The sequence below is a fragment of the Dryobates pubescens genome, chromosome 18 (assembly GCF_014839835.1).
Source record: "Dryobates pubescens isolate bDryPub1 chromosome 18, bDryPub1.pri, whole genome shotgun sequence".
Classification (NCBI taxonomy): Eukaryota; Metazoa; Chordata; class Aves; order Piciformes; family Picidae; genus Dryobates; species Dryobates pubescens.
The window spans coordinates 11,198,811-11,226,547 of record NC_071629.1 but is presented as its reverse complement, the minus strand read 5'-3'; the positions used below and the strand labels follow the sequence as shown (position 1 = coordinate 11,226,547).

Sequence of the window (27,737 nt, the reverse complement as noted above, 5' to 3'; positions counted from 1 at the left end):
GAGCAAAGAGAATGAGCAGGAGCCAAGAGACCTGACAAGGCAGCATCGCAGCCCCTCCTGCTGCAAGCCCTGCACACTGGAAATCTGCAAGCTCTGGTTTCCATCCGGGTCTCAGCTGCCTGTCCACAGTTGCCTGGCTGTGGGGCTGGGGCCGTCTACAGCCACCACCCACAGTTCCACCACACCAGTGCCCAGGGACTTCCCAAAACGGTGTGGGCAGGCTCAAAACAGTTGTGCTTGCTTGCAGGAGGGGCTGTGCCCATGGACCCTGCAACACCACTGAATGTGTTACATGCTTTGCTTGGAGAAGCATTCATCTGTGAGGTCACAAAGCACGCTAGAGTTGCAAGCCTGGAGTGGAGTCAGACCCAGAGTGATCAGTGGACAAGATTTTCTTTTGCCCAGTGGTGTCTGGAATAGCATTTATGACCAGCTATACAGGGCTCCTCTCATCCATTTAAAACACATAGGATTTTGTGATGGAAGAGCTTCCAAAAGCTGCAAGAGACAACTGTGATGAGCTGCACTACCCGAGAAAGCCTTCCCAGCCAAAGAGATCCATCCCCATGCAGGCAGCTGCCTCTCCTGCCCTTACCTACCTGAGCAGGACTCCTTCTGTCTCAGCAGCACTGATCACGTTTCTGCAGAGCTTTTTGCCTTCTGTGTAGCTCTGTAACTTCCTTTTCCGTTCCATTTTAGTGACTTCAGATTTTCCACCCAACACTAAAGTTTCCTTCAAAGTCCAGATTTTATATAGCAGCACCAGCAGTTTCCTTCTTAGTCACTTGCTAGCAGGTCCACTTTCCTTAATGGCTTCTTCTCTTGGGACACACACAAGTCCACCTAATTGCCAGATTACCAGCTCGACTGGTATCAACAAATGTGCATTTCCCCCCACCCCTTGCAGTGTTGTACTTTTTTCCTAACCTGTATCACACACGGTTCTCATCCCTCTTTTTTCCACTCCCAGGTCCATCCTCCAGACACAAGAGTCTCCAGCTCGCTGCAGCTGCACAGCCCAGCTCACAGCTCATCTCACTGTTCTCACTCTGCTACCACACCGGTTGTTTAGGTGGATGCTCTGTGCAACCTAGAGAGCTCCCTTAATCTATGGATGTGAGACAAACACAGAGCTTCACTGTGCTGCAGGAAAACAGCAAAACACAGCCCAAAGAGTCTTAAATGAATCAGGTGAATCTGCTGCTGTCCCTCTTCTCTCACCCTCTATTTCTTGTCCACCTGTCCTAAGATTGTGTAGCTATGGCACATTACTGCCTCTGGGCTAGGTGTGCTCCCAGAGCTTGGGAAGACACTAGCAGGGGGCTGCAGAGCACTCGGCACCATGGTGTGATGTTTTAGTGGATATGCCTGGATGCTGGGAAATAAACCCCACATTTAGAAGGTCTGTGCTCTGCTCAGCTGTGAGATGTGTTATTCAGATGTGCAGCCCTCGCTCAAGAGAAAGGTTGGTTTTAATTTGCACATCAACTTTTAAAGTCTCAGAAGGTAATCTTTTATGACACACTGGAAGAGATTTTCAGGAAATGACGATTCAGGTGAGAGGCTGTGTGGCTTCCATCAGCCTTGCAGAGAAACATCAACCAGTACTGCAAGATACAGTAACAATTCCAGTAAATTTGTCCCATGGCTTAGACATTGTTCTGACACAGATGTCTATGTCAGACACCTGCTCAGTGGATCCTGCAGCTCAGCTTTCTGTTGGGCAGTGACAGAGGATTCCATTTTTGCTACAATTCCACTTTGGAGTGTATTGAGCAGCTGATATCACCTGCTGAGCAAGTGCCCAACCCTCTCCTCCCATGAGTCTCTGAACATCCAAATTGGCAGTTCCCGCTTGTCACTCCTGCATGACTCCCCAGCCCAGACCCTCCTTCTCAGCACTGGCTGCAGGGAGCACACAGATGCTGAGCCACCAGCTCAGCTTCTATAACCACAATGCTCCACTCTCCGGCAGCACTGGAGAGATACTGTAGAACATATATGGGGCTTACAGAGATAGCTACAACTACATGAAGTGTAAAATGGAGGCAGAAACAGTCATCCAAGGTTTTATGATCATTCCTCAAGAAAGGCGGTGGCGTTGGATGATAGGTTGGACACGATGATCTTGAAGGTCTCTTCCAACCTGGTCTATTCTATTCTAAAGAAGAGGGCTTTAGTCCTGCTTCCTCTAATATTTCTTTTTACTGCTGCAACAATGCTTGGCTGATTGGAAGAAAAGCCTGCAGAGTTTTAGCCTTGCTTAAAACAAATCCATCTACTGCACCAAGGAGACTTCAGCTGAGAGGGGGGAGACAGAAACATTCATTATTTAGTGGAAAGCACGTAAAATTTGACAGATTCTAAATTCCCTTTTTTAACAACACTGATTAGTTCTAATTGGTGGAGGAGTTGGCATTATCCAGGTCCTAACACCAGCTCAGGAGCCAAATGTGGAATCAAACAAATTCCAGTTTAAAACTATTTAATTTTTAAGTAAAAATGGTGGGGTTTAGACTACCTTTTTTCTTTTTTTTCCCTGTGCCAGTGTTTGACAACTAATTGTGCAAATGTCTAATGAGTTAAACTGTAACAGTCTGGGGAGAAGAAAGGTTGAAGTATGGCAGTACGAGTCAAGGACAGCACTTCAGGCAGGCTGACAAGCTGGTACTCAAGGCTGAAAAGAGCTCATTAGGTTAACTGCTATTAATGAAATACCTGCATATCTTACATCATCATCTAATGTGTGGCAGTAGCCATATAGTTTCTCATGTTACTCCTTTTATGCTTTACTAGTATTCACCTCACAGTGCCTGCTGCTTTGAGGTGCCACTGCTGGGGCCAAGGAAAGAGGTGCTGGCAGCAAGGGTCGGTGCTTTCCAACACCCCATTGCAAGGAAAATATCCCACAGATGAGTAAGGCAACCACACAAGGGGATGAAAAAAAACCCACCAAAACATTAAAATCAGTATTTCCAAGACTGAAAGGATTCATGGCCGTGACAAGTCTGTTCAGAAGAGAGAGCCAAAGAAAAAGGAAATTTTGAGAAAATATGGGAAGATGGGTAACTGGCTTCTGTAAAAGTCACATCCCAAATTCCTGCTGGACATGCTCAGATCTTTATTTTTCTTTCTAGGTAGAAAGCCACTGAGAGGGCAGTAAGAAATGCTAGTAGAGAAAACAGAATCCAAGAGTGATTGATGCACATCTTTTTTCCCTCCCTGCCACGATACAGAATCTTTTCCCTAAGCCCCAACTAGAGACCACTCCATCACAGTGGAGTGGCCCTTCTGGTGGCCATATATCTCTTGAAAACCAGCAAGATGACCACCTGACTGAGGCAGATCATTTTATGCAGCGGAAATGCAGGCGTCTATCAGGCGACTGGAGGATCTATAAGGGGAGATAGAGTATCTGCACGGCGTAATGCACCACCACTTACACTTCTGGGCTACTCTGGGTCCTGGAGTAAATTCAGCTATATTTACCTTGCACTTAATCCTGAACAAAGGGTATTCTTTTCCCCAGATTTCTGGTCAGATGAAAGGACAGTGAAGTCCTCTCCCCAGAATCCAAACACACTTACCTGACCTTTTCTCCACTGGGCAGTACAGCAGTCTTCTCTGCAGTGATGCTCCAGCACTTAAAATGTATTTTCCATTACCACCTAAGCTCAAATATCTGTAAATCACATCCTGACAGGAGTGAAAAGTACAATCTGTTCTCAAATTTCTCAGCCACTAAAACCATGTAAACATCTCCTGTTCTACCTTTCTACTCGGCTAGCTCCTTTATTTCTATTAGAGGCACCTGTAATTTAATATTTTCCTAACATATTAATATTTTCCTAAGACAGAGAATATAGCTCATTTTAATCTAGCAATTAATTCCTTTCAGGTCCAGAAGTACTTGCCATTTTGTTCGTTAAGACAGAGGTAATCCTCTGTCTGCAGAAAGGTGAAAGCCTCTGCAAAGGTGAAGGCTGCTGGAGCAAGAAGCAGAACTGCTCTTGGGAAAGCAGGACACCAAGTTGCCTTGTACTGAAAACACACCCACCCCCTCCCAGTGCCCTCCAACAGCACCCAGGGTTCAAGTGACACAAGGCAAAGTCCCCGCAGAGTCTGCAAGAGATGGTGGAGACACCTCAACACAAACCCTGAAGAGATTTACAGTTTTGTGAAGGTCTGCAGGTAAAAAGTGACTAAATAAATAAATAAAAATAAATATCTAAATAAATAGAGTGAGAAGGAAAGAAACCCAAACCAACCCAGAGACCTTAGCCCAGGCTGCAAACAGCCATGACCCAGGCACAGCAGCGACATTCCCATCAGGGGGATCAGATCAGTTCTAGCCAAAGGAAACATCCAGGATGTGTCTATGCAGATGGACAGGCCCTGCAGAAAGGGCTCCACACCACACCTTTGACACTGCTATTGTGAGGTGAGTTCACACACAGGTATCAGAGTTAACTGAACATATTTGGAAGAAAATAAATCATCATTAAAGTCTGATGGAAAACAAGCTGCTGGCTGGAGCAGGCAGGCTGCTGGGCTAGGGAAGACTAGCATGTCTCTACTCCAACATCTCTCTCTGGTGAAAGCAAATCTCTGCCCATGCAGATTGAGTGACCAAAGAGGCATCACAGAACATTAAATACTCCCTCAAGTAGTGATATGTCCATACAATGTACAGTTAAATATATTTACCTTGCAATTCTGGAAATGCCTGATGACAGTCAGTTGAACATTGAAGTTGATCCAGGCTTAAGCAGATTGAAGATGATCTTCCCTATGTTCACAGAAGTCTGTCTGGCCATCAGACTCAGAGGTCATGGTCCTCTGCTCTAGCAAGGCCATGACTGGAATAGTGTGTCAACTGATGGGCCTCCAGTTCAAGAGTGTGAGAAACTGGGAAAGCCCAGCAGAGGCTATGAGAGGGTCATGGCAACGGGCACACAACTTTGGAGAGGGCAAAAAATCAAGCTGTGTGGGCTGGAAAATGGGCCAGTAGCCAGCAGTCACCAATACCGTGGGGCCAAGTTCCTCCTGGTTTGGGCGAGTGACACGGACAGGGAAAGAGCTTGAGGTGCTCAGCTGGGACATGCACAATCTGAGCCAGGAGGGTAGTGCAGCACTGCAGCAGACTACTGTGTCCTTCAGAACATTCAAAGTTCAGCTATGAAAAACCTGTTGTTTAGGCTGTCTTCAGCTGGCTGACAAATTTTCAGAGGAATGCTGGATTAAATGATCTCTACAGATACTTTCCAATCAGTACTTCTATGATGCTACAACCTTACTAAAAATTATAAGCAGGTTAGATGCTGTAATCACTATTTTCTTGCTTTTGAATGTCATAAATACTGGCAACTTTTCCTCAATCTGGTTGTCAACAGAAGTTTCAAATTGGCTGTTAATATGAAGGCTATCTTCATGAAGCAGTGTGTTAAGTATCAAGAGCTACACAGAAATAGTTTTTAAAAGCCATGGTTCTTCAAGTACTTTTTTTCTTTTTAAGACAATAGGGAGTAAAGATAACTAGAAGTACTCCCTATATTTCAGAAGGGTGGGATAAAAATAGGTGAATCTCAGCCAGGGACAATGGTATCAGAAATAGAAGTAACTGAAAAAACATCCAATGTCTGAACAAATAGATGAGGCCAAATTCAATGAATAAGTTACCAGAAATTCTCTCTCCAGATCTGATTCTCATACAAAATCAGGGAAATCTCACCTCTATGACCACTGCAAAAGCTGCAAGCCATCACTTGGAAAATTCCACCGATGTGAGCTGCATGGTATTACCAACTTGAGCTTTGTGTAATTGCTGGCATCATCCTCTGAAAGCAGAATTCTTTCTAATCAGCTGTACCATGAACATTAGCTTACTTAATGGTACATATCTGCCTTGAAAGAAAGAATCATGGCTCTGAAAATAATCATCCTGTCAGTGTATGCAGGTGAAGGAGGGTATCTCAGCACGTGCCATTGCAATCCCCCTGGGCAAGCACTGGTACCCACTTTCTACTACCCATAGCAGCATCTGAGGATGGAGACAGTGAGAGATTTGAATTGTGCTCTTGACCTGTTGCACTCAAAGTAGAATAAGAGAGGTCTTTTCAATTCAGGCTGAGCGAGAAGAATAAGAGAAGTGACACTTTCAGCCCTCATTTCAGGATGACTTTTTCAAGAACTAAGCAGAAATTAGTAAGGACTACCTGTAATCTTCTGGGGGGTTTTGAAAAATATGTAAGACATTAGCAGTAAAAAATGTCCCCACTCCTCTTCCCAGCAAGTCCTGTAGGGGACTTCAACCCCCTCGCTTCATGCTGATGCATCAAATCTGTGATTTTATTCCTAGAATGCAATGGTCTGAAAGCCTTGGTCTAAAACCAAGCTGCTTAATTTCTTTAGCATTTTTCTGATAAAAAATTAATTCACTTATTCCACAGGCAGGTGAGACCAGACTGCATTTGCCTGGCTCAAGCTGATCACACTAATCAATTTAAAAGTAACTTGATGACAAGGGTAACATTTTTTGCTAAGTTAGAAAGTAGCTGACCCAAGGTTACAGGACTGGTAATGCCACTGGCAGCTTGATGATAAACTAGTGTAGGAATAATTAATTGCCCTTCAAATAGGAGATGGGCACTGCACATGTGACACCACATCGAAGACAAAGTCCAAGGAGAAACCACATTGTGGCCAAGCTGTCAGCCCAACATACTGACTAGTGAGAGCATCTTGCTGTCCAGATCCTCGTTACACTGGTGTAAAGTAGATGTGATGCCGTGATTTGTGCATGCCTGTTTGTGTTTGGTAGAACAGGAGTCCTCAAGGACCCACAAGACCCATCCTACCAAGTTACTACATTTTTGATTATACACCACGAAGTGGCGTGGTCTGGCCCTATGGACCACTCTACACATTCTTCATTTCTGGTAAATGAATAATAAATAAAGAGCAAACCAAACCTAAAAGAAAAAAGTAAGACAATCTGACTTTCCTTGTAGGTTCTCTTGGGTTAACTAAATACAAATCCCAGGAAAAGGAGGGTAACAGCTGAAATCATGTCCTTGGCAGTCTCTCTGTTCCACAGGGTGTCACGTCTTCCTGTCAGATCTACAAATCCACCCAGGTGAGTTAAAGAACTATGCAAGTTAAAAAGTCGTTCTGAAGTACAAGATGAAATATTGCAAGGTTATAAGAAAGAGGAAAAAAAAAAGAGAGAGAGAGAGAGAGAATTTGTAATGAAAGCAACTTTAAATAGAACATCTGTTCCTTTCAGCTTTGTGGCACTACAACCAAGCTGCTTTCACCAAGTACAAGCTATTGATATGAACAAGAACAAAAACAACAGTTCCTGAACAAGGAAAACTACTGATAGTCCAATCTGTAGGCTCCCTATTACAATATGCCCGTAAGCTGAAACACCATCAGTACCCTCAAACAGGCTGGAAATGACAAGATAGTGATTTCACTGACAAAGCCACTTCCCTAATCCATGCTAGGTTTCACAGAGCACTTCAATTCTCAACCGTAACGGAAGACTTCAGTTAAAAAACGCCTCAAAAAATGCGCTCTTCAAGATTCAAAAGATTATAAGCCAGGAACAGAAATAATGAAAAGACAGGTTTTGTCAGTTGATACGCAAGAAGAGCTGTGTAAAAGACAGCTCAGTATTTTAGGACGAAAAATACAAAGCGCGCTAAATATAAGATATGCCACATCTTTTAAGTGATTCTGTGCCTGATATGAAAAACAAGTGGATGTGGTTTGCTTTTTTGCTTTTGGTAGAGTTCAGCAGTCTAAAATGAAGGAAACAGAACTCAAACCTGTGAAAAGAGCCTGTTGAAATAATGAGAGATGCATGCGTACGTCACTCAAGGACTGTGGTTTAACTGCTATTCAAGCAAATTGCACAGCTTCCTGGAATGGCCATACGGTGTGGTAAACACGAAGTTTCACGTGGAGCTGCCAACACAGTACTCAAAAGCTGAAGCACTCCATCAGATAAATACTCTGGCTGAACAGCACAAGATTAGAAGGTTGAGACGAAGCCCCGTCTTAGAAACTACAGCTCTGAGCCAACCCAACCCAGCTATTAACTATGGGCATTAGCTATGGCACAGTGCTCCCATCAATTCCCAAGGACCCTGCGTTTTACAACGGCTGCTGACAGATGTTACAGGCTATTTTGAGAGAAAGGTACACAGAAAAAGATTAAATTTAAGGTCAAATATATTTGAATGAGCAGTCTAGAGAAGGACTAAATAGTAAGTACACGGGCAGTGTTCCTGCTAGAATTCTGACAACCAAATCATAACAATATGGAAAAAAAAAAAAAAGGGCGGGGGGGAAGTTTCCCAAAAGCACCCCTAAAGAATGGAAATAAACAGAACATTGGTCCCCTACCCCAAAGCATTCTAAATGTCCACAGCCCACCAAATCTGAAACAAATTGCTGCTGTCTGCATTGACCTGACCTGTTGTTACCCACTTCGAGAAACTGTCAAGATTTCCAAAACCTCATTGTATCATTTGAATGATTTCATGAAGTAACTACCAACTTCACATCCCACTCCTATTCTGAGATGTTCTAAGACCCCTTAGAGGTTCTTGCCTTACAGTTTAACGGGGTTTTGGTTGTTTTGTTTTGTGGGTGTTTTGTTTGTTTGTTGTTGTATGGGGTTTTTTTAACTACCTTTTCTCAAAGTGCAAAATTCAAGTTGTTATCAGCTTAACACAATTTCACTTCCAAAACCGCCAACAGCTTAGTAGAAATTCCACAGCCAGTTTTGGGAAGCATGATTACATTACCAAGAAGTGTACATATTCGATGGAAGAGCAGGGAAGTTTTCACATGGGGTTCTGTCAACCATCCATTCCATCACTTTAACATGATTTGGAGCATTTTTCTGGGCATGGTTACAGCTTTTCACCACTGTACTGCCACTATCATTTACATCTATAAAATCTGGCAGTAGCTACAAAAAACACAACAAACAAAAGGGAACTGAATCTCTATTTGGAAGGCACCCAGTTACAAAATCTATAATCACCTGAAATCTAGCTGTTATAAACTTCTTTTTCTTTAAATATGACAATTAAGATTTAATCAAAAAAACACGTTCGAGAAAGCTCAGTAACATGAAGAAGGAGATGAAGGCAGCTGAGGAAAGTGACATTGAACTGTTGTTGTGTTTTTTTAACTAGAATAGCACTGTCCTACATTACCTTGTTTTCCAAGTATGTGTCATCACTCATCTCCATCAAAGATATGATCCTTTTGGATGTCAATAAACATCAGAAATTAAACAGTCTCAGTACTGGAGATTTCTTAGGATTGTAAAAAAATAAAAAGCTAATGGCATCAGCTGCACATCAGTATCATGAATTGATTAAAAGTATACTCATTTGTTCTTAACTGCTTTAATTTTCTTTAAAAGAACCATTTTGTGTTTTTCCTTTTTTCCTCCCAAAGAATTCTGAAGCATATATTGACGATTTTGACAAATGCTTCAGAAGAGGGAACAAGCTGTTATATTCATCAGGATATTAAAAACACCCAAAAGATAATAAGGTAGCTCTTGGTTGCAAAGCAGCAAAACATTATTGTGAATCAAAGCATCTCAAAAAACTCAGTGGACCTTTTAAAGGTAAGAAGCTAAAGTTAATAGTACTTAGTATCCTTAGACTCCATGTGAGGACAAGTGTATGTGTCAACTATCAGGGAAACAGATTAAATTTTAAAGAGGCAATTATTTAGACATACTGAGAGTAGAGAAGATGGGGATTTACCAGCTCTAGCAAGCTGCAGCAAATCAGCACCACACCATCCAAAGGAAAAAACAAACAAACAACAGCATCACTAACTTCTTACATATCGTCTTTGGTTGTTTAATATCAAGAAATACTTTTTACAGAATATGTGAAGACTATTCCTTGGAATTTCATTCTGTGTCAAAACCCTCCGTGGCCTCTTTCATAAACTAGAGGACAGGCTTTTACTTTCTCTGAATTGTTTGTTGTTTTCTACAGTATTTTTACATATCTCTTCAAATCTCAAATTTCTTTCATTTACAGGCTTTTGTACCAAAGTGTGTAACTAGAACAGACTTTACACTGTATAACGAAGGTATGTTTCTTGTGCTATAAACCTAGAACTCACTAAAACCGTTTTCCACAATATAGTATTGAACTTACAGCAGGATTTAGACAGGAATAAACATTTGTAATAATAATAAAAAACCCCCAAACATCCAAGGTTACATTATCAAGGATTAGAAGTATTATCTCTCAGATTTTAATGACTCCTTTAAAAAGCCTTGTGACAGAAAGGTTTCAAGACACAGCCAGAGCTGCTCAGTAGTTGAGGTGGGAAGAGATTTTAGGGTTCTCCCCTCATTTCCTTGCTCTCTTTGCCACTTCTGCTTAGAACGTTTATCAGGTGTATGATAAATATAAGAAGTTGAGAGTAACATACACTTTTAGTGGTATTTCAACTGGACTATGTACAATATCTCAACATCTGAATCAAAAGCATTCTAAACAGTGTCAGGTAAAAGTTAATAGGAAAAAGAAACCAACAGAAAGGCTCTCGATACACCTTTAAAAACCGTAACACAAAAATAATTAACCATTGATTTCTTGGCATGTAAAAGTCTATACAAATTTTAAAAATTTTATTTGCAGGTACTAACCTCTTGAAAAGCTCACTCTGTATTTACACTAATTCTTTTAACAAGTTTATCTCAAATTAAAGCATATTTAAAACAATCATGATTGCATTAACTTTTCTACTTTAAATTATTACCCAATTAGTGCTTTATTCACATTTTAAAAACTTGTACATTTTATTACAAATATAAAACAGTGCAGTTTTTCATACATTATCCCAACTCTGAGACAAACACTTAAAAGACATGGAAAAAGATTTTGATTTCTATAAACATAACATTTGCATTACTCATACCCCTTTCTTCACTGTCCTCCCCTAACCCCGTTTTAAAAAGATCAAACATACAACATACTGTAGGTTTATTTTTATTCAAAAAGTTACTGTCTCAAGACATAAATACAAATCAGAAAACAGTACAATTAGGACAATAGAATGTGGAGGACAACAGGTTAAGGTAAATATATAAAACATTTTTAGCTGGTTGAAAACAAAGCTGTAAGAACTGCTTTCACAAAGAAACACTCCTTCAAGAGTAAGAAAAATCAACTTAAGTTTAAAATCATATATACAGTCCTCTCAGCAGTTCTATTAAATGCAGTGGTGTGAAAAACAATATAGGCAGTACTTTTAGACATGAGAGTATTTATTTATGCAAAATGAGTTAGGCAGATCTAGTTTTGAGTTTGTTGTTACCCCATGACTTAGTAAAATAATTATATTTTATCATGAACCTTTAGATAATCTATGGTTTTTGGCTACCACAGCCGAATGTTTAATTTCTGAGTCTAAAAACAGGAAGCCTTTTTGTATTCACCCATGTGGGGAGATTCTTCTATTGCAAGCATATTAAGGCATGGAATGATTAAAATAATATACCTCAAGAACTGAGAGAAAACTGACAAAAAATATACATATGTAATATAAGTTAATATTTCCTTTAAAATGATGTCTAGCTGCCTAAGCCTTGCAAAATGAGTCGATGTCAAAATGGCATAAATCCACTTTCTGTTTTAGACCAAATTTAATTTATTTGTGAATGGACACAAAATGAAGTTTAAAGCTTAGCTTTCAAAGAATATTATGGGTTGTTTATGAATTTCTATTATCCAATCTAATTTACATACAGAGGAAATGTACTGTAACCTGTTAGAAGTATCTTTAACCTGAAGACTGCTTGCAAAGACAGATAGATAAAACAATATAAAATACAAATTTAAAAATCATTTTTAAAGCATGAGTTCTCATGCTCTTCTATTTTTAAACATTGTTAAACTTTCAATATATTTCTGAAACCTCATAATTTTAAGTTGGAATTTAAAAGTAAGAAAAAACTAAACAAACTGCGCAATTATAAAATCAGCACCAATTTATATATATATATAATTTTATTTAAAATTTAGATCCCTATTCCCACACTCTAATAAGCTGTATAATTTTTGTTTAGAATTTTTCTGCAAACATACTACAATAAGCTTCTTTTATTTGGAGACAAAATACAGTGGCACTACTGGAAGGAATTTCACAACATTACATTTTTCTTAAAGGACAAGCAAACTTTCAGGGTTGGTAACGGGCAAGCATGACTGAGATCTGTTACCTTCTCGTAGTTCATAGTTTATGGACCTTTCTGAAAAGACTAGCATGAAGCCTTTGGAATAAAAGTGTATTTTAGATTAAAAAGCTGTTAAAATTCTGCTTTATGTATTTATTTTTTTTCCATGATTAATTAACACAAACCTTCTGTTGCTGAAGTTTGCATGTAATTTAAAATACTGACACTCTTCTGGTTCTATCACTGTAGGAAAACCAATTCACCTATTATTTCAAATCATGGATGTAAACAGCAATCCAGCAGAGCTTATGATTATTTAGTATAGCCAGCAAATGTATAAAGAGAGGGGCTCAAATCTGTACCAAACACCTCTCAGACTGTTAGATTAAAACTCAGAGGGAATAGTTCTTATGATCCGGAAATAAACTGATAGCACATAAATAAAATATTGATTATTTTTCCCCAACAAAAAGTGTAGCTTATCCTCAAATTGTTTACTTGTCCTTTACATTTCTTTTTTTTCAGGCAAACAAAACTGCCCCTTCAATGCACTTGATCTTGAAAGCATGTCATTCTCCTTAGAGAAAAATCTGTTCAGAATTTCACTGTATCTACCACAATTTTGTATTGAAAAACTTCCTCTTCCACTTAGAAAATGACTTCACCACTGATTTATTTGCTGCTCTGGTATTAAAACATTGACACCCCAAGAACCTAAAAAAAAAGTTAGAAATGGTGTCAATTTGTAGTCTACCACACATTTAAGAAAAAACAAAGCAATTAGTATAGGATTTAAGATTAAGACACTCCCAAGATATGTTAAGGCATTATAAGTTTATTTTTCTTCCAAACCAGATTGACCACACTTCTGATTTATGTAATAATATGAAAAAAACCAACCTCATTCATCAGAAAATAGCTTTCCCACACTTGAAATGAACTAGATCCAGTAGGAATGTGATAAAAACGTGCTTTAATTATTTAGTTAGTAATTGCCAAATAATTTTTAGTTAGTTACCTAACTCGGGCTTCTCTGACAATAGCATTTTCTAGTCCTTAACTTGAAATCAAATGTCTAGTTTCCAGCAACTAAGCCTGGGACAAAACACTATACGCTAGGTGCTGCTGTGCCTGTGTTCATAAAAACAACAGGTCATCTCACAGCAGCTGGCCGGGACACAAACTTAGTACTTCCTATTAAGTAATAACAACTCTGTCAGGAAGACAGTGAAAACCTCAAACAATAATCTGGTAAAAATGAAAAACTATCCTTCAGGAGGCTGCGTGATTAAGCAAAGAAATAGGTGTCCTGAAACAAAAATAAAATCAGATTCCACGTCCCCTGTGGGAACAAGCCTTATAGCTTTCTATGCCAGTGAAAGTAGCTATCACCACTGATATGACCAAAGGAAAAAATAAACCCAACCAAAACAAACAAAAAGACAAAACCACCCAAACCCAAACCAACCAAACCAACCACCAAGCACCCAGAATTCTAATCCAGTCAGCTTTTTTTTCTAGGGTTTTATAAATAAGAAAGAACCATGAGACTTAATTTTCCTGAACCTTAATGCTGCTTTTCACATTTATCTGTTTAGAAACCCGTTTTTACTGCTCTTGGTATAAAATTCACTTTAGATGTATCAAACAATATAACACACTAAAATACAACTGCCTCTGGTGCCAGCAGTAACTGGACACACCAAAAAATTAAAAGATAAACTAAAATTCTGATCATAAATCAAACATCTGAATAAATTAAACAGCTTTATTATGTCTAGGTCTATTAAAAACAAGTTAAGCAATTCCAAGAATAATGGACCTCTGAAAAAATTATATTAATAAAGCATATTAATTTTATTCAGATAAGGGTTTTTTTGCATTCATGAAATTGGGGTTTTATATTTAAGCTACTGACTGATAAATTCAGCTCTGATTTAATATAAATTCACGTTGTCTCATTGGCAATTATCAGAGCTCTCCTCATTTAGACAGTTAAATTCATTTAGGTGGGGTATATGCTAAAGAGCAGCTGTATGCTGTGATGCAGCTGTTTTCTGCAGTCCTGCCTCCTCGCTGTGCTATCCTTGCTGTGTTCTGACTGGGAGAAAGGTTTGCTAGCCGGTACCCTCTTGACCGTACCAGCTCATTCCCGTGCACCACTGCTCCCTCCTTGCAGAGGAACAGGGCACAGGTTGTTCTGCTGGAACACTGAGCAGGACTGCCGCTGGGCTCAGCAGCTTGCCGAGCAATGTGACTGCCACCGGCTGCCATCATGTGGTGACAGTCCCACAGTGCAACTAAGGAGAGCCCAGCAAATCCCCAGCTCCCGTGGGATGGTGAAGGAGAAATACAGTAACAGGAAGAAATCTAACAGTAAACCTATTGAGACTATTCGTAATTAGTTTTAGAAACTGAAAAACTGAAAGGTTTCTAAAATCATTGAATTGCACTTGCATGAGAGCAAGTCTTCAGCATTGTCAGAATAAAAATTGACTGGTATTTCACAGATCAATCAATTAAAAATCAAGGAGAGAGGAAGAACTATTTTAAAACAGAAGGTCAGAAAACAGGTGATATTGTTTCCTGGTGTTACTTAATAACAGAACACACAACAGCTAGATGCACAACCTAATCTGATCCATTACTAGTAAAGCAAAGGCTTACTGGTACAAAATATATGGATTTGTATATGAAACAGCATTTAAGACTTCTTTCTCCCATAACAAGAACAGGTTCCCGCTGCAACAATACTGTAAAAAAAAATACATAATCGTCTTCCAAATTCCACCAAGCTGTCCAAGGTTCCCAGGAAGCCTTGTTGTACTGTCCTCTGCTGGCTTGCTGCAGCTTGTTATTTCCAGTGTAAATTTGTACCAGCTACACAAGGTCAAAATTGGCTGCATACATTACAAGTGGTTCAAGACAGAAGGAATCCCTCATGCAGATTTTTAAAAGAGAATAGAGACTGCAGATTTATCAAGTCGGAAAAAAGGGTAACTGCAAGCAGAAACTACAGACTTCGGATGTTTTGGACCTAAAACTTCATATGGAAAGAAAAAATACCTCTCATCTCTATAGACAGGTATCTGTATTATTTCTATTTTCTTCATTATCTTACTCAAGCACAGAAGTTAATATGCCAATTAAAAAAAAAAAAAAAAAGAAAAATATGCAAACCATCCAATGCTGACAACTGACAATGACATCAGTCACTCAACTAAGCTCAAGATCATAACAGGAAGCTTGCCTTTATTATTGTGTATGCACAATTTATTTATTTTTAAATGTTCTTTGCTACTGATCTCCACAAGGGTCTTTCCCATATCAAATATGGGGGTTTTTCCCTCATTTTCAAAGGCTTTTCAGTATTTACATAGCCACATATAAAGAACAAAAATTCTACAAACTTGCAAAGAACATTGACTGCCTTGGAATTTATGAAGCTGAATTACAGCATTAAGTATTTTACTGACTTCAGCAGTCTGCCAAAATAAAGTAATGCAGACAACCTAAAGATTGCATTCTTTCCATTTAAAATGTGAAGTAAAAGAGTATTGTAGCCTTAAGACTGTTTTTACATTACTTCCCTCTTACGTAAGTTAACCTACCGATTCATCCATGATTGAAGCAGGGTCAAAGAAATCGGGTTTTAGTTCCGTTCTTTCTCTCCTGTTCTTTGATGGTGGCTTTAGAAAATAAGTAAATAAACATGTTAATTGTGACAGTAACAAAACAACACAAGAGTTTTTAAACAGTAATAAATAAAACTGATCTCTCAGGACGTACAGGCAGTACTGGTGCTTTTTGTACAGCAGTTTGAAGGGATGGCACTTGCATTCAGATAGTGGCATAGCCATGTAAAAATACAGAGGTCAAGAATGGGTTTTTCTCTTCCACCAGAAGTAAAATTTGGTTCAAATATGCTACTTCAAAAGTAGAAATACCAATCCCAAATCCAGTAAAAAGACAAGCAGATTTCTTACTAGGTCTATGTCCATGGTGTCAAAATCCATGCCTTCATTGAGATCTTCAATCCGCCCTTCTGATGACATCATCACATCTTCGACAATTGGCTCTTCATCATCTTCCATTAGACTTGTGCCACGTCGACTGAAATGAGAAGCAAAGCATACTGTTTATAGCACTAAATCTAGTGATGTTTTATCTGAACATTGTAAAAGCTAAATGTTCAGTAAAGAACTGCCAACAAATGACAATTCCATTAGCTAGAAAATAAATTATTAAATGAATGCCTAACTACTATGAAAGAAAGCCGGCATTTAACCAGATAGGAAATACTAAGAGATCAAGGGAGAGTGACTAACAAAGACCAGCTTACAGAACTTTGTGGTACATCTCCAAACGGATACTCTGGGGGGCTACGAAAATTTCCATACAGGTGACCCATAGTGACAGAAAACCTAAGTACTGATGATTCTATTGCTACCTAAAACCCAACTGTTCCTGCCTTGTAACAAGGCGAGGAACAACATCTTTGTAATAAAGTGGATGTATAAATCCCCAGAGTCCTTTATCCTCTTTCCTTGCAACTTCTACATGCAACAACAGGCTTTACAAGGAAGGAGTCATTCTAATGTGTCACTATATAAAAAAAAAAATCCACACTTTAATAGTAGTACTTCATATAACATAGTTCAAGAATTAAAAATATCAAGGGAAAAAAAATTAAAACCTCCTCAGTACATATGGTCCATAGTTATAACTTGTACTTTTCTTCTGCAGAACCACATTAAGCAAAGAACTTCTGAAACCAGTCTTCACCTCCTCGGCTAAGCTAGCTCTGGAACATCATTTCACTAGCATGCACATCAAAATGCACACACAAGGAACCACAATGAAGTAAGAATGTATGACCTCTGAAGCACAACATCAATTTAAGAAACAGACTGTCTTCATTGTTGTTCACAAAATGGAGAACTTCACAAGGTTTTCATGTGTTTGGGTTGGGAAGTTCTAAAAAACTAGTACCACAAGATTTTTCTCAACTTTAGTATCAGTTTAGGTCAGACAAAATCTGTATCGATCACAGACATGCTGAAGATAATAGTTTCTTCAAAAGGAATACTTTTTTTAAAAAAAGGCAGCTGAACTCTAAACTTACAACTCAGAAGTTAAAGAAGAAGGAAACAGAATTAAACTGAGCAGAAACGTTTCTGCTTCACACAAAGAACACCAGTTTAAGACTCCATTTGAGTCTCTGCAGTTACAAATACATAAAGATGTTTCACATGCATTATCACAGAATCACAGAACTGTCAGGGTTGGAAGGGACCTCAAGGATCACCTAGTTCCAACCTCCTGCTACAGGCAGGGACACCCTCTACTAGATCAGGTTGCCCAGAGCCACATCTAGCCTGGCCTTAGAAGCATCTATGGATGGGGCTTCAACCACATCCCTGGGCAGCCTGTTCCAGTGTTTCACCACCCTTATGGTGAAGAACTTCTTCCTGATGTCTAATCTAAATCTACCCTCCTCTAGCTTGAATCCATTCCCCTTAGTCCTATCACTATCTGACACCCTAAAAAATCCTTCACTGGCTTTCTTGTAAGCCCCCTTGAGATATTTGAAGGCCACAGTAAGGTCTCCCCAGAGCCTTCTCTTCTCCAAACTGAATAACCCCAACTCTCTCAGGCTGTCCTTATAGAAGAGGTATTCCAGCCCTCTGATCACCCTCATGGCCCTTCTTCTCTGGACATGCTCCAGCATGTCCGTATCTTTCTTGTAATAGGGGTACAATTTGGAGTACTGGACACAGTACTCCAAACCAGTTCCCTTTATTATAAATTTAACTACTAACTTTTCTTGAATTTAAGTTCACAAATAAGCAACAAAGCTAACAGATCTATTCTGCTAAATGCATCACCATGCACTTCTACCACAGCTTTTCTAAGAAAACTTAAAATGTTAATACATGGAAAACATGACTGGAGAACTAGAACATGTACAGCTCTCTTAAGCGACACTGCATTTAATAAACCCTCCCCTCCCCAACCCGCTGAAGGAATACTTCACTCTCACTCACATAGCGTGTTGCAAGTTGGTTCTCAGCTTCACGTAGTTCATCGCTGCCCTCTCCTGTTGTTGTCGTGCGGCTTCTTCCTGTTGCCTTTGAGCCAACATCCACGTTACTTGCGTGCTTAAAAAGACCATCATTCTATTTTAAACATGAACTGGTTTTGTGTATGAACACTAACACAAAGCAGACCTACACATCTACGTACTTGTAATCGAGTGGAGCTTGGTGGTGTTCAGGCTGCATAGGATAGACACCCATGTAACTTTCTTCAGGTCGCAATCTCTTGGGCTCCCTCATTATTGTGGAAGTAAGCTGAGGCGTCTGCATCATGACTGGTGTGTGCATTGTCTGCTCCCTGTTCAGCCACATACTGTCACTACTACTGCTTTCTTCAGCTGAAAGAAAACAGAACATCAGTACATTTTTTCCAACTCGTCTATAAAGTTTTAATGTTTAAAATTAACTGCATTTAGTTTCTCCTTAGTAAGAATCTATTTCTTTTCACTTTTTGCCACAAATTCTTACATATTCTCCAAAAGGCCTGGATTTATAACCTCTGGCTATGGTATTTAAAATACATTTACGTTCTGTGGCTCAACGCAGAGTAGTGCTTTTATTTCTTTTTGTGTATCAGCATGATGTTATTCAGACTCTTCAAATGAAGAGTTTTGCCACCAAGACATACACATGCACAGAAGCTGTACTGGTTTTAGAAAATACAGTAAAGCAAAAAAAAAAAACACCAAACAAAAAAAAACACAACACAAAAATTCACTCAGGCTAAGAAATAGGGATTATATGTGCAGCTTATATGAACATCTACTCTTGTAAGTTTTAAAGAGGAGAGAAGTTCTACCTTCAGGTACTTTCCGTTTCCCTGTTGCTGGCTTTGTTTTCTTATTTCTTACGGTAGATCCTCGACTACTAATTCCACTAATCACTGACATAGTATCATCATCCCCACCAGCTAATAGTGAGTTTCTGTAGGACATGAGAGGAAGCCACACATCTTCTCTTCGTAGAGACATCTGAAAGGTCATAAACTTCTCCAAGTAAACATACCTTTAAAAGGAAAAAATAATTACATAGATGCAAAATCCCTGTAACAACATGTTAACATCTCAAGGTAAGTAACTACCGAAATGAACACCCAATGCTCATTAACACAAAGGCCTCACAATAGTAAATCCCAAATATGATTTCTGTTTATCCAGCATAAATCAAGAATAAATACTATTTTACCCTTTGTGGTTGTACTTGACTGCATTAGTGTAAAATTAATGTTTATGTACCAAAGAGTTCACTTTAGAAAAATGCAATACACACAAATACGTATTTATGGAGATGCATGTCTCCTATGGTTATCAGTATAAATATTAAGAATATTAAGGAAATACTTACACTGTTCTTTTGTCTTGTCTGAGAAGTTTGGAGGAGAACTCACTCAGAATATCAAGAAATGCCAAGTTTAATGGTGGGTGGCTCTCACCTTGTGGATTAGGCTCCTTAAAAGCAAATTCTATGCCATCCCTAAGAAAAAGGTTAAAATACATTACAAAGTACAAACTAAAAAAATAGTTTTAAGCACTGGGAACTACCAAAATTGAACACCCTTCCTCTACATCAAGAAAGTTAATATTATTCACAATTTGAACCTGGACACAATCTTTCCATGTCATGTTTCTAACTGGCATTTCAATTTTTCATCATGAGGCCAACATCACCACCACTGACAACAAAGTATATCAGTTCTTACTGCTACTGATAGGACATTACAAATAGTTCCCATGATAGCATCAACACTTCTGTCACTTGCAGGCTTATGCAATGATGCTGAAGATCTACATTATTTAACATTTGAGTTTAGTTCAGGGACAAAACTGTAGTCATCTTCTAATTTATAAATGGACTGTATCATCTCTAGTGCTTATCAGCTCTGTTAAAATTGATTTTGAAAGACTTGAAAAGATATTTTAAGTCAAGAAGTGTAAGTAATACAAAGCACACAATTACTTGTGTAACATAGCAATGGCTTCTCTTGTTTTCAGCTGATCCAGTCCAAATGTTAAAGCAAAACGCCGAGCAAGTTCCTTTATGCCACTGAATGTTGGTGATGATCTGTCAAAATTATAACCATTTTCTTGAATCATTTCATTGAAAAGCTGTGTGAAATGAAAAGAGAGATTTAATTTGTTAAAAGATGATGCCAAACTTTGGATCAATTGACACAAAAATTATGTTCCAGTTTAAAAAGAAGTGGTTTATAACCCTTTTGATCCCAAAACTTAAACATGGAGGTTTAGTGAAGTCAAGTCAAGGCCACTTTTGAAGAGTATGCACTTCAAAGCTAATCCTTGAAATGAACACTGTTCAAGTATGCATCAAACTGCAAATATGTGGGATGACAGACTTCTGCACTTCCCTGAATGAGGTGTTCTGGAGTGGAGATTCTCTGGTAGGATTCTCTGAAATACGCACTCAAAGAGAAGAAATACATGGGGTATATTCTCACCTGGTCCACTAAGTAAGTTTTCTTTTTATCATTTCAAAATACAAGTATAAGTAAGAAATTCTAAAATGGAAACATATCTTCGGGGAAGTTGCCAAACACATCAGAAACTTTGCCTCTGAGGATCAGACTTTTAATCATTCATCAATAGCTGGCAAAGCAGAACACTGAACTTTACAATCAGAAGGAAAGGCCTCAACCTCTCCTGTACTGGTGATATCCACACACATAAACCAGCTCAAGGGCTTCATAAAGGACTTCCTCTGATTAGTCCTTAGCCAAGATCAGTATCTAAATCCATATCCACTATGTGTCATTATGACCTCCAGCCAAAAATAAATGAAAAGGTGTGGTGAGAGGATAAACTGGGGTATATTTTTCCTTTCAATGATGGCAGAGATCCGTGGTGGATTAAAGTTGTTTGCAGAGATATGACTTTATTGTTCTGATCTTGTAAATATGATTCATACAGATGCTTCATGTGAACAGATGAATCCAACTCTGACCTCAAATGAAATCATCAGGTCTCCACACAAACAATCTCATTTACTGAAGAGAGGATTAAATCATGTTTTAATTTCAAAGATGGGTGAAGCCCCTACCAAACATTACAAATCAATTACTAAAGCTTCCCATTACTTCTCAGAAGTTTAAAACAAACAAATGAACAAAACCAAACCAACCAACCAAAAAAAGAGTCAAAACAAACACACAACACCCACCACACAGGCAGGAAGTGTTTTCCCTTGTTTATCTGTTCATGAACAAGAAAACTAGAATTTTTCACAACACAATTCTGAGTATGTGATTCAGACTGCCATTTTAGAGTTAAGAAGGTATCACATTTGTTTTGTGTTTTTCAGTCTCTCACATACCAACCATTGTGCTACAAAAGGCGTAAGCACAGAAAAGATTTCTGGCAGTTTTTCAAACAGTTGCAGGAAACGCGTTTCATTTTGGACCTTCTTATCCCTATGTTCCCTAAGAATTTCTTCATTGATAGCACACTAGCTATTAAATAACAAGACATGATCTGCAGTATGGCAATTCATGCATGAAAATATTGTAAATCGTTCTTACCTGCTGCAAGCTAAGAATAAGCGTTTTCGCACACTGGATTTTGTCTATCTGCCTTGTTTTACTCATCGTTTCTTTAATAATATCACCGTAGTCATTGTAATACTAGGAAAAAATAATTTTTATAAAAAGATTAATTTTTGTTGTTGCTGAAAGCAATACCACTACTTAATCTGTCAGAAAACATCTAGATCTTTTTAAAATAACTGAACACTGACAAAAGGAAAAAAACTAACAAGTTCATAATTACATCCAAGTTATATCCTGAAACACTTCCCAAATGATAAAAACACTCAAATCAGAAAGAGTATATCCACTGCATTTTATTCTTGTCATATTACTTCAGAGGCAGAATGACCTATATATCTTGAAGGCCGTGACACATTTGTTAATGACAAGTGTCCACCCCTTCAGGGTACAAGATTAGAATCTAATCTTTTAAGTAACTCCTGTAACTCTGGTGGGGAGTCTTCTATTTTCATTGCTGAAAGGAAGCTCTTATGGATAGCGTCACAGCCATGATTTTTTCAGTGAAGACAGCTGCCTGTTCATTTAAGTATTTCAGATTTAATGAAGACCCAATTAATTATTTAGAGATTCAAAATATATGTAGGGCACTCAGACAAAAGCAGGCTGCCTAAATTTTAAATTTTTTAAATCACCTAGGAATAATGCTTTATCATGTTCACAAAATGAGAACTCACATTATTGTGTGGCTGTGAATCCCAGGGACCAAGAAGGTGTTGGGGTTTTTTTCAATTTAAGTAAGATAAAGACCGGGGCTGGGGTGAAAAGGGGGCTCACAAAACTTCATTTTCCCCCCCCCCCCCCTCCTTCATAGAAAATTTAAGCTGAAGTTACTTGACATGACTAGGTGTCATCTACTACAAAACAACATAAAAATAGCTATCAGGTTTTCTTCTCCATTCCCCACATACTGGAACTGCAAAAACTAATCTCAGTCATTTTTCCCCTACTTACGGACAAAGAACTTTCAAAGGGATACAAACTACAACTATGGAGTTTTTAGTTCTTCACATTCCGAGTGTTAGCTTGTAAGATAAAATTCCACATCTGCTGTGTTCTACCAGTTTTATGAACTATCATGGCTAGGCCTCAGATTTACCTTCATATATTGCTTGAAAATGTCTGCAGCTGTATTCATTTCCACCACGGTATATACAATGAGTTTACAGAAAGCTGCAAGTAGATTTCTTCTTTTGTGCAATGCTTCAATTTTGCTAGCTTCATCATCCTGCTGTCCATCTAGAAAGAGTTCAGAACATGAATACTGTCAGGTCTAAACAGTTCATATTTATGCATTTACATATAAAGTAAATGGGATAACGTTCAGGATTCAGAAAATCAAATGTCAGTTCTGACAGCATTTTTCTTCACTGCCCACTGATAAGCCCCTTTTCCTGATACAGGGACATATATATGGGTGTCAATTAAACCAAACCTTTACCACAATTATCCTACACATGCCCAAAACATAACATGCTTTAACTGGGTGCTGACATTGAAAAGAACCCTACCTCTGTGCCCATGCACACCTTTTAATGTCAGGAAAAAATCAAAACAGAAAGTAACAACAAAACCCCACAAACAAAAAGCCAGACACACACAGCACAAAAGTAGCACAGGCATAAATACACTACTTAGAAGGCAAATAATATGAAGGAAATATAAATGTTGTACCTGCACTATTATTATCATCATCCTGATCAATGAAGACATGATCTAAAATGAAACTGAGTAGTTCAGACTGCAATGAAGAATCAGGAGTGTAAACAAGTGGCTCCAACATGTCACGTCCTCCTGTCATAATCTGATGACTGAAGATCATCAACACATCACACAGAATTGTGAAAGCCTGTTAAAAAGAAACCTTATAAGTATTTGCTTAGAAATTGCATTTTAGAGTAATGTGTTTTCACTTCACAGAATACCCCCATAGTGTACACAGGCCACTTAAGTCCTAAACAATGACACAGGCCAACTGGAAATCAAAATGTGTTAAGTTTCTTACAGGAAGTTGCTGTATGAAGACTGGATCTCCAAATAAAAATGCTGCACAGAGGAAGCCAACAAAATACTAAAATGCAAGACTAAAACATAAGGGGCTTGAAACTCCCCAGTTCTGCTTGATACTACATTAGGTCACCAGAAAACTTTGTGGACATCAGCCATAATACAGTCTTGGGGTCTTTTGTTCCAGTTTGTTAAATTGTTTTGATCACATTTGTAAAATCAACACCTAAATGGCTGGGGTCATGAAATTCCTTTAAATCCTAATAAAGCATGCTTCCAAAGAAAGCAACCACTGGTTCATTTCATTGGCTAATTTGTACATCTGACATTAGATTTAAGTTCCTCAGAAAATTCAATATATCAGCACCTAGACTGACATTCCTGAAACTAACAGATCAAGGCAACACACTGCTTAGTGCTGCACCTCATCTCTCACTCTAATGTTTAAAATATTTCCATTTTAATAAGGAGGTTTGTTCTCTAACTCTTCAAAGCAAATATAACTAATTTCCTGGTCACAAAAACACATATGCTCCTCTGAGTCCTTGTGCCCTTTCATACGATTATAGAAGGAAAGCAGAACCATAGCTACTGTACTCTATGTGACTGAGGCAGTTCTAGTTCCCAGCTCATTCATCCAAGTCTGAGAGTTACAAAGCCTTTTAAAGAGCTTCAGTAATTTTTGTTACTCCTACCTTCACACCCTACAACTAGTGATTTTGACACTAGATAGCTCTCCAATATAGAACATGCCTACCCAGTTCCAGGAATATTCTTGTTACAGCAGGAGTTTCAAAAGATGCAATTGTGAGACTCAGTGGACCAGATTCTCAACTTCAAGCTCAACCAAATTATTATTACGTTCAGCAGCAAAAGGGCTCCCAGCATCCTATTTGTATAATTAAAAGGTATACCCAGAAGATACTTTGTTTTATTTTAGCATTCTAAAGGGTTAAAGTTGTTTAGTTAGAATTAATTCTGCTATCAGTACCCTGTGCTCTTCACTGGAACTTGCAACTTCTGTAACCATCCTGGCTAGAGAACTATTTGACCATAGACTGAAAGAGACTCAGTCCCTACAGCTTAGCCTTTTCCTTTGACCCTGCTATCCTCAGAACTCAAGACAAGTATTTCCCAATACGATGTCTCATTTTTCTCTCTTTTATATAGCTCTCCCTAGGTCTTTCAGCTTTAAGTCTATGAATACACAACCAGATCCACTGAAGATGTGTCAAGATCATGTGGTAATAAAGCAAGAGCTTTGAAAAGGAACTCTCCCACTTAAATTACAAACCTGAAGACACCTGTCCAGTCGTAGTTTTGAAAGAAAGGGGAAAAGTGTTTAAAATCCTTCGGATAAAAGTTTATGCTACCTAAAATTACTACAAAGAATGACGTTTAAATTGATCCGAAATCCTACCTAAATTGTGTGAAGGAGTGCAGGCACAGAAGTACAATATGTATTCACACTCAAAAGGAATTCAACCTAAACATCCCAGACACACCACATTAGCCCATAAGCACTGAAAATGCTAGCAAGAGGAACCTTTTTAAGACTACAAGGATAAACAGCAGATACTAACCTGTTCCTTAACAGCAGTGTTTACATTGGTCAGGTAGTGTTGACAGATTTGACAGAACACTCTCATCTGCTTCTTTAGACGCAGAAGATCCTCCTTTAAAGAGAAGGATTTCACATAAGAGTTTTGCTTTTTTAATTGTACAGCCACATTTAGAGTAAGCATTTTCATAGAGCAATCCACCACAGCCCTGTATGTTGTTCTAACATTCACTGCATTATTGAAAAATTACTATTACAAACAAAAATAGCAAGTAGCTCTTTGCCTCAATTTTGTCATCCTGTGCACCACAAAAAGAAATGCAAGTTGGGATGAAAATAGTGAAGTTTATTTTAAGAAAATGTAACAAAAATAACAAAACCAAACCTAAAAATCCCTCACCAACATTCCACCCCCTCAAAAAACCCACAATCCAGAGCACAAAGCATTTTCTCTGTAAAATATCTGTATTCTCAACCTAGAGGATAGATTTTAGCTAGCTATTTATAACTAAGACAGACAAGGCTACATGGAATTTTTTATTATTTTTTTTTTTAGCTCATTGCTTGGGGATAAAGCAAAATGTCAGCTCAGAGGTGGGGTTTTCTTCCCCCTCTTCCACTGGAAAGTAAAGTTTTAAAATTATTGGCTTTTTAAGTATTGCAGTAATTGCCACAGAAGTAGATTACTGAGTTGATAAAAATATCATTCTCACTTAACCAGGTAAAGATTTTAGCCCATGTGCAACTGGGGAAGTCATATTACAAAAGGCCAACTGTGTAACCATCAGTCCAGAAAAAAAAAGAAAGAAGAAACACCCCTGAGATAAGCTGATAAACTCTCTGCTCAGTCTAAACCAAAACAAATCTCTCCAAGGAAGCGGGTCACACACTGGTACGACACATCATACAGCCTCAACAGGAATGACAAAAGCAATGGCCGCTTCTTGACAAAGAGTTAAAGTACAGGAAAATTCACTACATAAAACTTTTTCTCTCAACATTTTATTTCCTTTATACAGAATTATTTAAATTTTAATAAAAACTGAACCATTTATAAAGTCTTATTTATCTTAGCACCCTCTATTATGAAGCTAATTCCCATACTTAGTCAACCTGTTCACAAATAGCATGCAGTCAGCAGTTAATTTTATCACAGAAAAAAACAACTGAACAAAAAGCAAACAAATAAAAAGTCTTTAGGCAGAGTACATTTCAATAACTTCCAGTTCTGTGCTTCCACTCCTTTGCTGCTATGTTCTATTGGCATTGAACAGAAATCAATGGAACTTCTGTATGTAGTTGGTATTATTTGACAGCAGTCAAGCAGTTAAATGTAATAAAATAGCTTTCAGACGTTAAACCCAGGAAAGCTTTAATTTAACAGTTTTTATTATACAGGAGCAGAAAACAGTCTCAATAAAAGACCACTCTCAAATAAGTCATTTTCATTCCTGGTGGAAGTATTACAAATGACATTTTACTGCAAAACAGCTAAGTTAATCTTCATTTCTAACCTAACTTTTCAGTATTTAGCTTGGCTTCTGCCATCAGGCTTTGGATAAAGCTTTTATCACTATTACAAAAACCTCAGACTGCTGTACACACTTTAAAGAATGAGCTATCAAAGCCTGCAAATCCTTTGTTCACATCAGTGTTTCTCAAGAATCTGTATCCACCTCTTATTTGTATTTTTTGTTTTGGAAATCCTAAGAGCTGTTAAAACCTAGACAGTAAACTAGCTAGCCAGACAGAGTTGAAGAACACATCTTCACGAGTATAACTACTGAATTGATAAGGCTGCAATTATTCACTGAACTAATTAGATTAATTGTGAATTACAATGCATTTATTATGCATTAACTATTAATGTTGTGAGTTATCTCTGTTTTCACCCTAGTAAATTACGACAGATGTCTACAGCTGATTTTTAAGCATGGCAATCAAAATACTTTTTAGAAAAATGAAGAACGCACTTATTTCATCTCTGACATAAATAAAGGATGTGTTATCAGTAACCCCAATAACAAAGTGCAACTGTAGCATAAAATTCTGGTGACAGAGCACAAAATGTACCCTTCCAACAGGGCTGGATGACCTTTAAAAGTCCCTTCCAACCCAAATCATTCTATGATGATGTGACTGTAGAAGGGTTCCAGAAAAATTAGTTTAATTGTAACACTGTTTAAGTTCAAGAAATCCTGAAAATATTTTAGACTCCATTCTAAACTGTCCAGCCTATCTACAATCATCTTTTGTTAGACAGTTCACACAGCTAACTGCCTAATC

General features: G+C 38.2%; 1 protein-coding gene across 5 annotated transcripts in view; it reads right to left on the bottom strand.

Annotated features, from left to right (window-relative positions):
* Positions 1–9,880: 9,880 nt before the first annotated feature.
* The window catches only part of STAG2 (stromal antigen 2), a 74,975-nt gene continuing 57,118 nt past the window's right edge, over positions 9,881–27,737 (bottom strand). For 3 of the 5 annotated variants that reach the window (XM_054169753.1, XM_054169754.1, XM_054169755.1), the window contains exons 23-34: positions 25,474–25,566; positions 23,558–23,732; positions 22,983–23,122; positions 21,860–21,961; positions 20,284–20,432; positions 19,672–19,800; positions 19,127–19,332; positions 18,476–18,665; positions 18,277–18,390; positions 16,216–16,342; positions 15,841–15,918; positions 9,881–12,943 (exon numbers count right to left, since the gene is read on the bottom strand). In XM_054169753.1, the coding sequence (XP_054025728.1) occupies positions 12,920–12,943; positions 15,841–15,918; positions 16,216–16,342; positions 18,277–18,390; positions 18,476–18,665; positions 19,127–19,332; positions 19,672–19,800; positions 20,284–20,432; positions 21,860–21,961; positions 22,983–23,122; positions 23,558–23,732; positions 25,474–25,566 (1,527 nt within the window). In that variant the 3' untranslated portion in view covers positions 9,881–12,919. Of the gene's footprint in view, positions 12,944–14,885; positions 15,273–15,840; positions 15,919–16,215; positions 16,343–18,276; positions 18,391–18,475; positions 18,666–19,126; positions 19,333–19,671; positions 19,801–20,283; positions 20,433–21,859; positions 21,962–22,982; positions 23,123–23,557; positions 23,733–25,473; positions 25,567–27,737 lie in introns of those variants that run through there. The other 2 variants (XM_054169757.1, XM_054169756.1) reach the window with 2 other exon arrangements.